The sequence below is a fragment of the Zeugodacus cucurbitae genome, chromosome 2 (assembly GCF_028554725.1).
Source record: "Zeugodacus cucurbitae isolate PBARC_wt_2022May chromosome 2, idZeuCucr1.2, whole genome shotgun sequence".
NCBI lineage: Eukaryota > Metazoa > Arthropoda > Insecta > Diptera > Tephritidae > Zeugodacus > Zeugodacus cucurbitae.
The window spans coordinates 77,614,335-77,631,746 of record NC_071667.1 but is presented as its reverse complement, the minus strand read 5'-3'; the positions used below and the strand labels follow the sequence as shown (position 1 = coordinate 77,631,746).

The following is a 17,412-nucleotide window of genomic DNA, read 5'->3' as shown; positions in this document are numbered from 1 at the left end:
GTGTGCGTTGGGTATTAATATGTGAAATGTTATGGTAGCATGAGCAGCTGGTGTGCAGCGCGCAGAGGTCTGCTAGAAGGCGCTAACACTATGACCAACAACAACAAAAACAAATGTACGCAAGCTGGCCAAGAGAATGCCAAGTATGCCAGAGATAAACACACCAACAGACAGCCACTCAGCCAGCCAGCCATAGATATGCATAATACGTACGAGTATCTAACAGCGCTACATTGTGGAACTATGGAACCAAGCCAACAATGAATGAGGCACTGAAATGAGTTCATTGTGCTTACGCTGCCAGGCTTGTAAAATAGTTACGCACAGACATATCTACAATATCTAAAAAACTATTTTTTACAACTTTTACATCTCTAACCTAAAAGAAAGTATGACTCTAGCTTTAGACACACACACACACACTCACTTGTGGACAAGCGTGCTAAAAAGCGACATTCAAAATCGCTGCAGAATGCTGGTCTTCTTACACTCCAATTGACTAAACGCATTTGCCTAGAGGCTCGCACAGCGTTTTCATGCATAATTATGCATATGTGTTAATGCGTCTTGGCGCGTACAAATCTTCGACACAGTGTCTTTAGTGCGTAAGTACCCGCACATTGGCATGAATAATTAGTTGAAAGAAGCTACGAGTACAAGATAGACACCGTCGTGCATGCGTAGAAACGTCTGTGGAATAATGATCAGCGGTTCACTGGGGAAGCCGAAAGCTCCTGCTTTGCATGTTTAAATGAAAAAGGTGTGGATGTCTAAATTTACCTTTTATTTACAAACTTTTATTTAAAATGTATGAATGGATAAGTCAATCAATTTGTGACTCACGATACGTCATACGCATCAATTGGTGTCAACTTCGATAGTTTTGAAAAGGTTTTGAAAGCACGATCGGCTAAGAGCAATAAATTTCAAGTAAATTGAAGTTTCTAAGCATTTATTCGACTGAGGAACTGTAGCTGGTTGTAATGATGGTATTTTTTGATGAAAGTAATAGATTAATTTTTTTTAGAAAGCGAGAATGCTCAAGGTAGATCAACTTTACATAAAAATATTTAACAAAATCGAATACAATCAGTACATCGACATTATTATCTACCCGATATTATGTCCGAAACTCAGCCTGATACTTCAAAAGAGCATCGAACTCACTTTGAAACTATGGAGAGAATGTTGATAATATGTTTGAGCTACGAACACCAAAATTATTCGATCAAGATGTAATAGACAAGATCATTGTAAGGAGGCGGGAATATAATCGACAGATTTATAATTTTTCGTATAAATTAGAATATACCTCTCTAAGATTCTTGAAATAAATATGAAGACATTCTTCATAATCGTCTAAAATAATTTCCCAGCGCTTCTTGCAATCGTTGAAACACTTCGACTCAAACTCGATTTGCGGGATAGCCTTTGGCTCTTTCAGCGATTTCTCTTATGCTTTGTAAAACGATGGCCCTTTGAGGTTATTTTTATTTTTGCGTAAAAGAGGAAAAAAAGAGGAAAAAGTCACACGTCTGACTAACGGCTAGAGGCTGGGGCTTCGTTACAGTACTGTATTTGACACGAATTCACGAACAAGTCACGAAGTGTGAGCTTTTAACAAACGACGATTATAGTTCAATACGTTCATAGGAATACGTCTAACATTACAGACTAAAGTATGCAATGAATACAGCTGAACATTAAATCGATTTTAAGGTGCATGTATATCGACTTTATAAAAAATTGACAATTGGACTCTCCACATCTGTGAATTTATTCCACATATTTCCCATTAAATATATAATTTTTGGTGGAATATGAATTGAACAATTTCCTTAATCTGGTATGCTTTTTAACTGTAAAATGGTTTCCTTAGATACATATTACATAATTTCCAACTTCGTGATGTTACGAGTATTACTGAAAATTTTATTAGGTCAAAACTTTCCAACAATTTAATTCGATATATCACTAACTTAGACAAATTAAATTTTATGTATTGCTTATGTAATTGCACAGAACGAAAAATATTTACGCCAAACATTGGGATTACTTGCGAAGCAACAGGTCTACAGCATCTGAATAAAACGGCCTCAGAAGTTCTTGTTTTTCTAAAAGGTATATTTGCTTATATAAAAGTACAGCTATGTGCATACATACATACATATATATACAAAATAAAACGGATTATGTAAAAGCTTACGGCACACACACAGGTGACGCAAACTTTGAACTGCGCCGACTGTCGCACGGATATCGCCAAATGTCAAAATGGCTAAGAAGGAAAGGGCAAAAAATTAATTCACATGGCCAAAGGGTGAAGCGAAAAACGAAAGAATGAAGAATAGTAAAAAAATATCGATTACTCACACAGGATGCAAATACAAACACAGAAACATGTACTTGTAGAAATATATATTTTTTCAGTTTGCTTAAGGTGAGTTTGTGGGCCGCCAGCTATGGCTGCGCTAAAACGGAAGCAAGCGGACACAAGCACAAAACACAAAACAAGGCCAACCAACAAGCCAACAAGAAGCAGCGCAATAAATTAAGGCGACCGTTTTGTGTAACTATCGATTTTTTATGCACAAACACACACACACATAAATATAACGGCGAGCGTTTTTACCTCCAGCTAATGTAAAGTAAAACCGCACTTTGATGCAAGGCTAATTCCCAGCAGCGCTTTTTTTGCGTTTCTAGCGTGTTTTTTATGCGCCGCGAAACCTTTTTCCACACGCTATATAAAACGGGAGAGGTCAAGGACGCCAACCACGCTCGTCAACGGAGCACAATTGCACAATTCGTCAACGGGCCAAAAAAAAAACAAATCCAACACGACGTGTTAATCCACTCGTGCGTCGTGCCGCCTGCATGCTGCAGCGAATTGTGAATGAGCAACTGTTGCCACAATTTGGCGAATTTCAACAACAGAAGTTGAGTTGGCCTCACACAGCTTCCCGTGCAGGTAGGTAGGCGGCAATTCAAGGGCAACAACAACGCCATCAGCAGCGTCATGACGCGATGTCAACTTGGCAGAGGAAAGTGCAAATGTGTGTGTATGCAACAAGAAAATGGCATAGAAATTAGGTCAGGGAATTGTCGCCAATTGCATACGAATGGCTGGCGTACACACAGTTCTCTATAGGTGTGTATGTATGTATGCACTTGTTTGTGCAACGCTGGCAAGTATCAACAACATTTGTATAAAGGCTAATAAATGTTGAGCAAATAATTGTACTTGATATGTTCAAAAAATAACGGGAATTTTTATAACTTATAAAATGAAAATTCACGGTTATGGGGAGTCCATTTGGCTAGGTTATACGTGTTTTTATGAACTTGGCGATTTTCAGCTCAAATTCGTGGCTTGTTCGTGAATTTTCTCCTCCATATTCGCCAGTCATGACTCCGTGTGACTTTTTACTATTTCCAAAAAAAAGCCGTCTTTTTACAAGCATATCTACAAGAAATCACTGAAAGAGCCAAAGACTATCTCAAAAATCGAGTTGAAGAATTGTTTCGACGATTGGAAGAAGTGCTGGCATTAGTGCATATTATCGATTAGAGACTCCTTTAAAGGCAACGACATTAAATTAAACGAATGAATAAATATATTTTCAAAAAACGAAAATTCCCGTTATTTTTTGAACACACCTCATATATATCAAGCTGCAAGTCTATGAGGCCTAAGTCTCAAATAAAAGTTTTTAAGTAAATATGAGTATAAAGAGGGAAGGATAAATGTACAAATGTATGACTTTTTATATAGTTGTATATGTGTATCTAAGGTTATATGCTGCTTAAAGGACACAGTCACGAAAAGTCAAAGGTGGAGGACAACGACAACACAAGCTAATAGGGAGCGCAACAACAACAACAGGGATGACGAGGGTTAAAACACAAATCCAGTATAACAACAGCAATAACAATAGCATTAACGCTAGCACTAACGAGAATAAAAACGTCAAAAAAGGAAAATCAGTTAAAGTAAATACAGATTTCAAATAGGAAAATTGAAAAAGGAAAGGAAAAAAATAAATCGTTGAAAACCGATATAACAATAAGAAAAATATCTGTGTTGAGTTGTTGACTTACCTGCGACAGATCGGGATCATCGCGTAGTTTTTCCACGATGCTGGCGTTGGCGCGCAACGGCAACATTGCCACGCATAGGCAGGCGAGCAACGCGGCCTGCAGCGCGCACCTGCGGAACGCTGATGGCATTTTTCACACTTGTTTTTTTTCTGTTTTTTTGTTTGTTTTATTTTCTAGGTTGTTGCCTAGACTTATACTACTGCACACGCATAAACGCGTATAAAATATATGTATATACAGATGTAGATGGTGTGGACGGCAATTGCAGCGGCGTTGACAGCGTTTTTCGTGTTTTGATTGATGTAGGCGTTTGTCGTGAGAGTTGGCGAATTGACCGTGTTTTGAAATACAACAAAAGAGAAGCTATTTATTAGATTTATATATGCATATTGACACGGAGAGTTGCTTATAACGCTTCATATAATTTATTGAGCGTATCGTCGATATTGATTTGATACGACGCGCGCGATTTACGATTTTCACATGGCATTTATATAAGTTTTCAGTTTTCAGCGATTAGTTTTAGGCAAAAACACTCACACACACACTCACACATACAGAGCGTTATGTCGTCGGGGGGTGGCAAAGCGAAATTATCGCAATCATTTAAACATGTTTACTGCAAATGCAGTCACGGTAAAATTCGACAATTGCCAACGACTACAGCGTCTTTAGTCGTCTGCCTGTTTGTGCAATCAGTTTACCAATCACTTACATAAGCAGCCGAGAGTGCACGAGCCAGTGCATACAGTGTAGCAGAAACGAATGAAAAGTGGTTAAACATGTTTTTTGGAGGGTTATGCTTTATTTGAGATAAGCCTTTGCAATTTTTGAACGCTACCTTACCTCTTTGTCTTGTTTTCGAAAGTGTTAAAATAAGAAACTCAGTGAAGCTATTTTTAACTGTTCTTTGCACTTTCGTAAATATAAAATTTAAATTCGCAGATTAAACTGGATGGAATGTGGGAGTGGCTACTAAAAAATTCAAATTGTGCCAAAAATTTATTATCCAATATCAGAGCTGTGCTTAAGCTGAGCTTATGAAGCTATATATGGGAACATTTCTGGCATTAAAATTATTTTTATAAAAATTTAGCTGCGTTCTGGAGGGGCTGTTGAATTATTATTACCGATTATTACTTTTGTTGAAATTATTAAAAAGTAAAAAAATCTACTTGTTTTAAAGCTTTAATTGAAACTGTAGAACTTAATACAATGGTATTTAAATATGTGACTATACATCGGCATATACATATATGTATGTATGTACATGATACATTGATTGAATTACATTTTACGTGACCCTTAACATAATAAAAAAAGTAATGAAATATCACGTTTTACAAATATTGAAGAAAAAAATACCGTTTGGGTAGTACTTTTCATATTTTGACTAAATTTCGCTTAGATAACTCAACTGTTTTGCAAATATTTTGTTCAATATGTATATTTGTATGTATACTACATCATTATTCCCTTAGCTGAAACAGATATAACGACATTTATCAAAATTCATAAAAAAAACGTGACTTAAAGTCGAAATTTCAATGAACGTACATATATATTGTCATATAAGCTTGACCGAAAAATTTTATACATCTTTGAATTAAGAAGATATTTTGGATTTTTTAGTAACTATATCCTGCTTTTTAATTGAAAAATATCCTTTTTTCAAACTTCGACACTAAATATTTCGATTTTGGGGGCTAATTTCGAAAAACGGATAATGCATTTTTTTACTAATGTCTCAATCTCTCGAAAAAAATCAGTTTTGTCCAATACTCACATTTTGTCGTATAGTGTTATCAATGACTAAGTTTACATTATACACTTGAGACACTTATTACGTAATAATAATTTTCAGAAGAAATGTATTTTGTCATACACAAAACTGTAAACAAGTTTATAGGCACGAAACTCGAATATTACAAGCATGAATATTCTAAAAATACAAAATTTATGACGCCTCAAATACCTTATTATTCCATATGGATTCTGATAAAATGGATAGTTATATTGTATAGCTAACCGCAAAACTGAATCATTTATAATAAATAGTAAGGTCAGCTTAAATATTCAATGAATTACAAAAATCTAGAAACAGTTGTTTATCACACTGATAGATGACTCATGCGCATGGTTTCGTCAAGTTAATGTGTCAGTTTTTTTTTTTTTTGGAAGAATTTGGTTTTGATGAATAAATGAATTGAATTAAGCAAGTTGTGAATAAATACACCAAATTTTATGAAAATAACTGATTGAACAGAATTTTACGAGAAGTTACGACTTTCGCGGCTGCGAAGAATATCTTTACAATGAAAACAGAAAACGAGTTTTAATATTTTTATAACGCAAAAGGGTGTGACCAGCACTTGTCTTATATATATAATTATACAGTTTGAAATATTAAAAAACATAAAATATTTTTTGTTTGAAATTTGCGGAGCCAACGGACACTGTGTACTTTAGATTGCTGGAGTAGGACAGTGCGTCCGTTGATTGGTCCAAAATTGCTCACAACGGAAGCGCTAAACAGCAGTGGTCGAAATCCAAAACAGTTGGAAGCATAATAAAACGCGTTGGGTGGCATGCAACCAAACAGCCCACAATGAACCCAATGGAGGGTACTGGCAATTTGTTGTTGTTATTGAGTTTTTTTTCGACAATTGACATTTGTGCTAATCAAATAAGCAAGTGAAGCGCACAAAGCTATTAAGGATAAGAAAAGCTATTAGTTTTGGTATGAGTAGTCGATGAAATATGTGCTTGGAGATATGTATTTGAATATGATAAACGCGTGTAAGGCACCCCAAGTCAATATGGTCAACAGGCGAACAGCCGGCCACCCTGTTAAGCAGTAGCTGCTGTGTGGCTGTCAATTGCAAGCGCTGAATTTGCGCTCATTATGCAAGGGGCGCATGCAGCTAAAGCGATAACAGGCGATAAAATGTGATTGTGAAGGGTCCTCCTCTCTACCTTCTACTTTTACTACTTGCGCGGCGTATTGCTGCTGTAGCGCCCTTCAAGCAACAAACGCATCCCTTAAAACTTTCATTCAAGGATTCCCATTTTTTTTGCACACACACTATAATTACAATGTTATGTCACTAACGTCATAGGCGCATATCCTTGTGCATGTGCAAAAAAACGCACAAACACACATACACATATGCTTATAAAGGACATTTTGCACATTCATACACGTAAACGGCGCTGCAAGCAGTCCTTGCACTCTACTAGGGCTTCCTTCCTACCTCGCCTGCTGCGTGAAGTGGTTAACTAATTCGCTCAAATTGTATAGAATGCTTGGTAATTGGTGTTTCTCACAAAAAAGCGAAAAAAACGAAAATGAAAAAATAAAAATAAATTAAATATTGCACCACCAAAGCGCTGAACGTAATTACGCAATTGTTGTTGTTGTTACTGCTGTGGCTCTTGTAGCGCACAGACTTCTTTCGTCTTTCGTACGACTGCTGCTACGAGTCTGAGCTTACACACAGTAGCTGCTGTGATGTTTTCATTATTGTGTGCTCGCTTTACATTTGTGCAAACACACACACACACGCAGACAAGAGAATGTATGTGACTGTGTCGCTCGTGCAGCAGCAGCAAATGCTTTTGGTTTTGGTTAAAAAAAATACAATATATATTAAAATATTTAAAAAAAAAAACAAAAAAATTTAAAAAAAAATATAAAATAAAATAAATGTAAAATAAAATTTAAAAAATTACAAAAAAAAAAAATAAATAAAATTAAAAATAATCCAAAAAAAAATAAGTAGCACATTCTCCAAATGCTGCTCACATGCGCCACTTGCCACACCAACACGCTTTTGCCACAATGTGTATGTGAATCCACGTCGAAGACACATTTGTAAGCTTGTCACACGCTCATTAAAGCGCTGTTTGCGCTGTCGTTAAATATTTTATCGTCAGCTTTAAATCATTTTTCAGCATACACAAGTGTTTTCCCAACAACTGTATTTAAGTTTTCAAATTATAAAAAAAACCATTTTAAGCTCTGCAACACACACACAAACAGCGAAGACACATCAAATGCAAAATCAATAACTGAGTAATAATATGACAGCCGAGTCATTGCTGTGTGTGGCAGCAGCAGCAGCAGCAGCACGTAAGGTATGCTTGACGCGTTCGGTTTGTGGCAAACTGACTTTTTTTTTTGGTGATTTCCAATTAACCGTTGCACAAACAGACCAAAACTAAGTATGCAACACACACTCACACACATACACACAGATAATGGTTTTAACGTTTATAAATGCATATGATACGTACGTATGTATAATTACTAAAACACACTGACACTTTGTGTAGCACACCCTCAAGTCGAGGCTAAGGCTAAACCTGTACTACAAACACAGTAACAGTTAGAGTAACAACAACAAGAAAATATACACACACACGGAACAAGTTTTTGTAATGGCAGTAATGGCAGCGTTTAAACAACGGCAGCGACAAACGACACGACCAGCACAACGGTTCACCAAGAACTGACTGAGACCATTTGCCGTGGCGACGAGCTAACAAGCTGAGCGCTTCCGTTGAGCACTGCCACAGCCATGGCACACTCGTGGCGATACGAACACGAATATTTGACGGCGGCGCGCGCATAGCGTACTCACGAAGTGCCTCATTTTGGCTGTTGGCTATTTGACTGTTGGTTGGTGGCAAGAGCGGCACAACAACAACGCTAATGGTTGCCGGTGGCAGCGACGGCAAGTGGTGTGGTTGCGCGGTCGGCTGGTCACAAACACACCGACAACAACAACAACACAGCACAGCACCAGTCATGGCCAAAGCCGCTGCAACGTTGGTTAGGTGTAGCGTTTGGGCTGGTCTCGCCCCAAAGCCAAAGCCAGAGAACTAACCAATTTAGGCGCAGACATACAGACAAACAAACATACATATCTACATGTGCAGTAATTGAGGCGACTCTCGCAAACTAACGAAGTCAAATAACATTGCATGTGCGTGTGTGTGTGCGTCATGCAGTTCGAGAGCGCTATATTTTTTGAGCGCTCAAAACATGAAATTATGAAAATTGGGGGAGAAATTGCCGTAAATATACATACATACATACATACATACATGCACTTGTATGCTGCACTTGATCAAGTTATGTTGGCGATTTTTTGCAGTTTCTGCCTAAAAATAACTGCTTATTTGCAATAAGACTTGCAACTGCATATATATTCTATGTAAATTGCACATTCAGTACATAGGTGTATGTGTGTGTTGGTGTGCTGCACGTCACACCATAAAGTACGTAAATAAAATGCCCTCGTCTTTCAATTGCATAAATGATATTGAACTTGGCACGTAAAAAAGCAGCGGCGTTTCCGAAACGCTGCACTATTTAACGGTCGGTGGGTGTTCGAGCAGAATTGTCTCGCTTGCAGTGCACGCTCACGAAGGGTTGGCGCTGCAGCGCTTCAGTCAGCCAAGATCACTAGCGTGTGTGTGAGAGTTTGTAGTGAAAGTGCTTGTAGTAAAAAAGGGTCACACCCAGTTTAGTGGAGAGTTTGAAGTTACGTAAATATACACACATAGTCACTTTTTAAAAATTAACCGTTAGCACTGTGTGATCAGCTGGAACTTCGATTACTCATTGTAAATATTTTTGAAGAAAATAGATAGTTATGAAAAGGCAGTTCTCTTCAGTGAACAATTCAGTCATTAAATTGCTCACGAGTCAAAATGTCTTGAGAAATTAAATGTTTATCTCTCTTTCTTCAGTAAAGGTTTGGAACTATGACTTCTACTTCTTATAATAAACAAATGGCAATTAGGTGTTTTAGAAACCTTTCCAGATATCTCTAAACAATTAATGTTAACTTTTCGCACTCTATCCTGCACCAACTAGGTACTAGTGGTCCGGTTCAACATGAACAAGTCAATCTAGTGTAGGTATAGTGGATGTCGAACGACGCATCTAGGACTTTAGGATTCATTGTGATACCACCGGGACTGGAATCCCATCACACAACAAAGTCCTCCTTGAACAACTAAGTGGTCTTGATAAAATTAAATACAGTGGAACTTCCATAACTCGAAGATCTCCATAACTCGAATTCTTAAATAATAGAATACAAATTTTACACAAATTTCCATCCATAAAACAAATTTTTTGACGAGGGCATAATACAAAATTTTAAATTTTACTATCGATGCAGGATTTTACAAGAGTCGCTCTTTATCATATGGAGGCAAACAAAAAATATGATATAAAACTTGTGGACTGCATAAATCATGTCACAAAGGCATGGCTTTTTGAAAATTTTTTAATTTTAATTAAATCCTCTATAACTCAAAGTCTCTCTAACTCGAATTTTTTTACGGATTATGGTGATTCGATTTAAGGAAGTTCAACTGTAGTCATAGAACGACTCTTCAGTGAAATATTCAATTATTATATGTCTCTGATTTCTGTAGTTCCTGAGAAGTTTCTTCGGTGCTGGGTTGAATTAAGACTTCTCATACTAAACAACCCCCAATCGATAACTTAGGATTTTTTGGAGATATGTCTATATCATTAATATTGACTTTAAGCCTTCTATTTATCACCAACTCAGTACCAGTGGCCCGGTTCAACTTGTACAAGTCAATCTGTGTACCGAAAAAAAAACTTTAAACTATATTGTTTGAAGTTGATTTTGTCATAACGATATTAAATAATAATCTTTTATGCAAAATTAATTATTTAATCAATTACCTCATTTCCTCAATTTAATTTAAACTCATTATATTGCATTTTCCTGCCATGTTAAAATGTGTTGCGACCTACTGCATTAGTTGTATGATTGTATTGTATTAGCGACCTAACTAATTGGTTTATGTCTAGGATAAAGCAAATGTCAAAAATCAAACAAAAAAGAAAACACTATACATCTGGCTACGCCTAGTAAACAGCTGTTTGTGTACAACACAAAACAAAAAGTCGGCAGAAAATACAATAAAATCGGAGAAACTTAGTTAAATTTTTACAATTCGCCATAAAAGCGATACGTCCACAAAAATGTCCTCAAATTTTAGATATACAATGGTGCGCACCGTACGTCCTTATGTTAAATATTTTCCGCAATTAACAAAACCGGTACTTCGGGTGCTTATTAAAGTTTCTGTACATTATCTGGAGAGTTCCAAGTGTTCACCGGAAGAATTAGACTTGGAGTTGACTAAACTTACACATTCGGGTCAAGACATTCCAGACAACTTTTGTGAATTGTTCGCCGCTGTGCTGCAAATTATGCAAATATTTTTGCGTACGCCAAAGGGTATTGTTAAAGACCACGAACTACGAGACTGCCTTAAGGAACTGAGGTAAGTAATATTTACGAAAATTTAGTGCTTCCATTTACATACACTATGTCTCAACAGATTTACTGATGAATGCGTTGAAGACTTGAGCAAAGTACTGTACAACCATCGTGCCTCGTTGACAAAGAATTTCATTGAGGCCAAGAAAACACGTTCCAATCCGAAGAACCTACAATGGCGCATTAACATATCACTAGGAGAGGGGTATGTGTGTTTCTGGAAACTGTTTTAACTTATCTATAATTAATTTATTTGTTTTTGCGACAGCACATGTAATGGCAGTATCAATGCGCCGACTATTATATTGCATTTTCAACTACCCGATGGTCGTTACCGCACACTGGAATTTCCACTGTCAATGTTTCATCAACTACGTTATAATGTGGCGTTGCTACTGAGTGAAATGCAAGCACTTGAAAGTCGCGCTGTCATGAAGAAATTCTAAGTTCCAATTATTAAACTATATGGAACATTGTATTTGAAATTTGAATGCTCAATTAGGCAATTGTGCCATTTGTAAGATTGGATCTTGACTATATATTGGAACAAGTATATAATATTTTGTATTGCTACGCATTAATGTGGATCTCCATACAAAGCGAAGCATTTTATCTGTCTAATATTTGTTGCGTTATTTACCAATGTATTACAAAAGTATTTAATGTAGCTTTGTTAGTAAAGGTGTTCAATGTAATGTTATTAAATTGTTATAGAAGTTGCGACAATTATTGTTATAGCAATTGGTGTCTGCGTGATTAAAATGTAATTCGGTAACAGAGTTGTGCAAATAATGTTTTCAATAATATATATATTCATAGTAAATATAGACTTTTAGATAGTAGGTTAAATTAAATTTACATTATACACGCATATTGATGTGCATATGTGCTTTCTATGTATGTAACAATAAAAAAATTCATTGTATTGACAAATTGGAAATCAATTATTTTTATTATTTTTTCTTTGGTTCTAACATAGAGCATTGATTACGTTTAAATTGTTTCACTATTTAAGCTACGATTTTCTAACTTTCCACTTATTTTTTAATTAAATTTGGCTTATGATTTTGAATTTTCCAATATTATACACACAAGGCACGTTAGGTCTCTGACCGCATTTAAAGCAGACACTTGCTGTCAATGGCACTTGACTGCGTGTCGGTCTTTTCCCTTTACTTTCACACACATGTATATGTATATTTCTTTGGTTAATTTTCCGAGTAATGACGAACACCATCAATTTCACGTAGACGTTGAGCTGCCTGTTCTGGTGTCAAATCCCGTTGTGCCTCGTTCAATAACTCAAACCCAACCATAAATTTACGTACAGTGGCTGAACGCAATAAAGGTGGATAGTAAAGTGCATGAAGTGTCCAATGTGACGTGTCAGCATCGCTGGATTCACCAGTCGGTGCACCATGAAAGCCCATGGAGTAGGGGAAGGAGCACTGGAATAAATTATCATATTTGGTGGTTAACTCCTTAATAACTTTGGCCAAATTTTCGCGTTGCGATGGTGTCACATCGTTTATGCGTTTGTTGTTATTCCTCGATATGAGTAGTGTCTCAAACGGCCAGGCAGCCCAGAACGGCACCACAACTAACCAATCAGGATTCTCAACAACAATACGTTCTTTACGTTCCACCTCACGTTTCACGTAATCGTCAAGCAATGGACGGTCGTTTTTAGCGTAATAATTTCGCAAACGTTCGTCTTTAATTTGCGGCTCCGTTGGCAGGAATGAGCAGCACCATATTTGGCAGTGTGGATGTGGGTTCGAACAACCCATAGCAGCACCTTTGTTCTCAAACACCTGTACCCAGAGGAATTTCTTACACAACTCATTAAACTGCTTGATCCATCTGTTTGGAATAAGAATGTACTTATGGTATAATTAACCTATAATGGAATCAAGTGGTATAAGGTACGAACTCATCTATGACAGCCGTTATTTCGGCGACAGTCATCTGTGGTAGTGTTACATTCGATTTGGGATGGAAACACATAACGCGGCAAGTACCCCTCGCCTCCGACACTTGAAAGAGCGGATCATCAGATGGTGGTGGCACCGGATTGTTCTCCATCAAAGCCGGAAAGTCATTTGTAAAAACAAATGTTCCCGTATACACGGGATTCACCTGCATACATACAAAATCAATTAATTATATCTAAATAAGTACAATATGCTTGGTCCACAAAACATACGGTGCCATTTGGTCGCGCCACACCTGGACTAAGTGGGTTAGTGGGATCAAAATCGGGTATATTGCTTTTCTGTGGCGCCTCCTGTTGTCCCGTCCATGGTCTCAGCATGCGATGTGGACTCACCAGCACCCAATGACCAGTCAATGGGTTGAAACGCCGATGTGGATGCTCTATGCGTAATTGAAATGTGAAAAATAATTTTATGAATGCGTACAAATGCAACAAAAACTTACCAGATGCGACGAATTGCATTTTATGCAAGTGTGTTAAAATTATGTTTATCTTAAGCGAAAACAAAAAGCACTGTCTTTCAAACCTATCGCGGTGAGTATTTGTTTTCGACTGAAATTCCACCACTTGTCTACACATCAGCCGATCAGCTAGCTCGCTGCTAGCGCAATGTCAAGTGCCATGAGTATAAATAAATAAATTGTTGTTGGTCTTATCAGCTCTAAAGCAACTGTAATCAACGTACTAACAAGAAACTAACAACAAAAACTTATTTACGTACAATTGTATGTATGTGCACGTGTTTCATACAATTAAATAAAATCCGCTTACATTTACTGTCGGTAGTTTATTTGTTATACCCGAACGTAGCTTGTTAGTCGTAAAGCTTTGTGGAACAAAGTACTAGTATGTACTATGTACTAGATAGTATATATGTCGAATATACCATCGTTTAAGAATAACATATGAATGAAATTAATATAGAAATAAATCTTCTAAAGTATATGTAGGAGAGTAAACGCCAATTTGAACGCTCTTCTGCGAGTAGCGATATTAGAAGACCCTCACATCGTTACTACTTAGAGAAAGCCCTTTCAAGTCCATTTCGTTTCTGAAATTATCTACTGGGTGTACATATGTATATTGAGTTTTGTATATCGATATTATTTACTTAGTGTCCATAGACTTATTTTCTAACCAAATGTCAGCGAAGTCGACACCTAGACTGTGAGAATCTTCCCTACTAGTTATCTGTAGTAAAGATCATTCCTATTTTCGTAATACAGTAGAGATAAATTTTAATTCCGCTCTCAATATTCCTGTGGGGGATAGTGGGATAGGGGCAAGGCGGACAAAGACACAGGGATAAGTATCTATACGAAGGGATCTGTCTTCCAAACCTATCTCTCACTTAAACGAGTGGGAGAAGGTTCGTTTTCGGCGAAGTTGGTGAAAGAGTGAGTTGAGCTGTCAATAGGAGTAGCTTCACATTTTACGACAAACTTGCAACGGGATCCAGGGTAAAGCGATATACCAGGTAACTGTTAAGTTCATCACCAGATTAGGCAGAGGAAATATACATGACCTTGGGTACCTGTAAACATTTAATCCATAAATATGTCATAGAGTTGGCTGAGTCTCTGTGGAAACAATCCCTGACTTTCACAACCGAAATTTAAATGTAATGATAAAGAACTCTAGTAGGAGTGCTAACGGGACACTGTCTGATGGGTAGAAATGCCAGCAGATTGGGGATACCATGCAAGAAGAAGCGACCAAGAAAGAGAAGAGGACGAGCCTGTAGTACATATTTTGTATAGGAAAATAATGACAACTATAGTTCGCAAATTCTTCGACAGATATCCGAATGGAATTCGTCCGATTTTTTTGATATACATATATAACTCTATAACTATCGCGATTATCCTTAGGTTTTCCAAACAATCATTAGGTTGTATTATACACTGTGCAACATGTTGCGACTAAAACTCGTTCTAACTTCCCAATTCCTAGTACCTTACCCATCATATTTACTGTTAAAAAACAACATTATTTTCAATAAATATGATTTATTATTATTATTTATTTGTTATTAGATTTACTTTATTTTTGCGATTTATCAGTCATTCTGTTTTCTTCAACTTCTTTTGTTTTATTATTATTATTATAAATTATAAAATCTAATACAAACAAACAAAGCAATTTAACAATCACTGCCGCTACATACGTTATACCATACACATTGTATTCATATATATGTATATATGTATATACTATATATTAATGATGTTTGTGTTATTTAGTTGTATGTACCTATGTATATATGTATATATATTTTAATTTATTTGTGTCTAATCATCTCAACTCGTCACTTGCTACGCCATTCATTATATGTGGCCTATATACGTTATGTAATTAAGTATATGCGTGTGTATGTAAGTAATTTATTATGTATGTATGTGTTCATGTGTACTAATTAAATATGTGTTCCTATGTATGGCATGTGTGTTTATATGCATACATATATTTATTTAAATATATTTAGTTGATATTTTTATACACTTTTGTTTTTGTTTTTTATTTTAATATATGTATATATATATATAGTTATAATAATAAATAACAATGGGTTTAAGCCTATATATATATATATATGGTCGTTAGAGTAAAGTTACATATGTACGTCAGTATGCAAGTGAGAATTTGTTTAATTTATTAACATTCCAAACTGTCACTTATGTATTCCACATTACCAGCTAACATATTTGTATATATTTATATATGCATGTATATATGTATTGCATACAAATACATGTGTACATAACATTTGCGTTACTTGCCTATCTCTTGTTAGTATATAGATATATTGTTGTTGTTGCTGTTGTTTTTTCTTTACTTTACTTTCCTAGTTTCACTTCTACACTTTTTACCTAAATATATGTAATTCTTTAAGCTAATACTTGTTAATTAATGTTACATACATACATTTGGTTTATACCATTTGAATCATACAAGAATCAAATATTATAGCCGCTATCAAAAATTGAAGAAAACAAAAATCAACAATATTTTGTTAAAATTATAAAAACTTAAATTTGTTTTAATTTTATTGAGGCTATACCGTGTACACATAATGAATTGTATGCATTCAGCGGTCACCCAGTGCGTATGAGTAACATTTTGCCACACTGGAAAGGTCCTTTAACATTCATTGAAGTGTTTGCATTAGATATTGTTTAATTTGCTGACTAAAATGAACTTTACAGAAGCTTAAAAGATGTCTTAGGTTGCCTTAACCCTTATGCAACCAACGAAAAAAATTATAAAACTTTTATTTTTATTTTATAAATAAGCCTAACACGCTTATAAGCATGTCTGTGTTTCATACCACAATTACACCACTCTCTACCAACGCTATTGTATGCCTCAATGAATAAAATATCTCGAAATATCTCCATGAAATATGCTTTCGGTTAATTTGTTTGAATTAAATAATATAAATATCAATAAATGCAGTTTTACTTGTGCAATATCATAACTGGGCGTGCTTACATAAGTTAGTGTGTTTCGGAGGTAAATTTGCATGGATTCCAAAATATGTGGCAACCACAACGTTATTTATATGTTTGTTTGTATAACTCTATTCTTTCATTTGAAAATATTAGGAGAAAATTCAAGTGACTTTTGTAAATTTCAAATTTGCGGACGCTTCCTTAGTACACGTACATACATTGCAACAATAAGATATCATAGTAAAATATAGAGTTGTTATTGTATTATGAGTTTTGTTTTTATAATTTCTGTTCAATTGCCTTTCAGTTTCCATTGTGTACAATAATTCATAATAATTTGCAAAGAGAATTTCGGTAAAATTTAAATTGATTTGTGATTTCAACGACAATTTCGGGGTGCACAAATTTTTAGTAAATTTTTGAATGCAATAATTTATATTTTAATAATTTTTATAAAGTTTTATTTGTAATAAGTCAAAAGTTGTTACATTTTATTTTTGTTTGGTAAAGTGTTTGTCTAGTTTAA

The 17,412-nt window shown here is 35.7% G+C and overlaps 3 protein-coding genes across 9 annotated transcripts in view; 1 reads left to right on the top strand and 2 right to left on the bottom strand.

The window, feature by feature from the left end:
• LOC105213285 (fasciclin-1) overlaps positions 1–8,631 on the bottom strand; it is a 43,121-nt gene extending 34,490 nt beyond the window's left edge. For 2 of the 7 annotated variants that reach the window (XM_054226149.1, XM_054226154.1), the window contains exons 1-2: positions 8,398–8,631; positions 4,102–4,300 (exon numbers count right to left, since the gene is read on the bottom strand). In XM_054226149.1, coding sequence (XP_054082124.1) covers positions 4,102–4,230 — 129 coding nt within the window. In that variant the 5' untranslated portion in view covers positions 4,231–4,300; positions 8,398–8,631. The remainder of the gene's footprint in view (positions 1–4,101; positions 4,301–8,397) is intronic. The other 5 variants (XM_054226153.1, XM_054226155.1, XM_054226150.1 and 2 more) reach the window with 4 other exon arrangements.
• Positions 8,632–11,017: 2,386 nt separating this feature from the next.
• On the top strand, positions 11,018–12,378 carry LOC105218752 (COMM domain-containing protein 5). Its single transcript, XM_011194525.3, has 3 exons — positions 11,018–11,442; positions 11,500–11,643; positions 11,707–12,378. Exons 1-3 carry the CDS (start codon positions 11,138–11,140, stop codon positions 11,882–11,884), a joined length of 627 nt encoding a protein of 208 aa, XP_011192827.1. The 5' UTR covers positions 11,018–11,137; the 3' UTR covers positions 11,885–12,378.
• Positions 12,359–14,038, bottom strand: LOC105218751 (probable galactose-1-phosphate uridylyltransferase). Its single transcript, XM_011194524.3, has 4 exons — positions 13,878–14,038; positions 13,645–13,814; positions 13,372–13,577; positions 12,359–13,301 (listed from the first exon to the last, which is right to left on the bottom strand). Exons 1-4 carry the CDS (start codon positions 14,011–14,013, stop codon positions 12,647–12,649), a joined length of 1,167 nt encoding a protein of 388 aa, XP_011192826.2. The 5' UTR covers positions 14,014–14,038; the 3' UTR covers positions 12,359–12,646.
• Between the last annotated feature and the right edge of the window lie 3,374 nt (positions 14,039–17,412).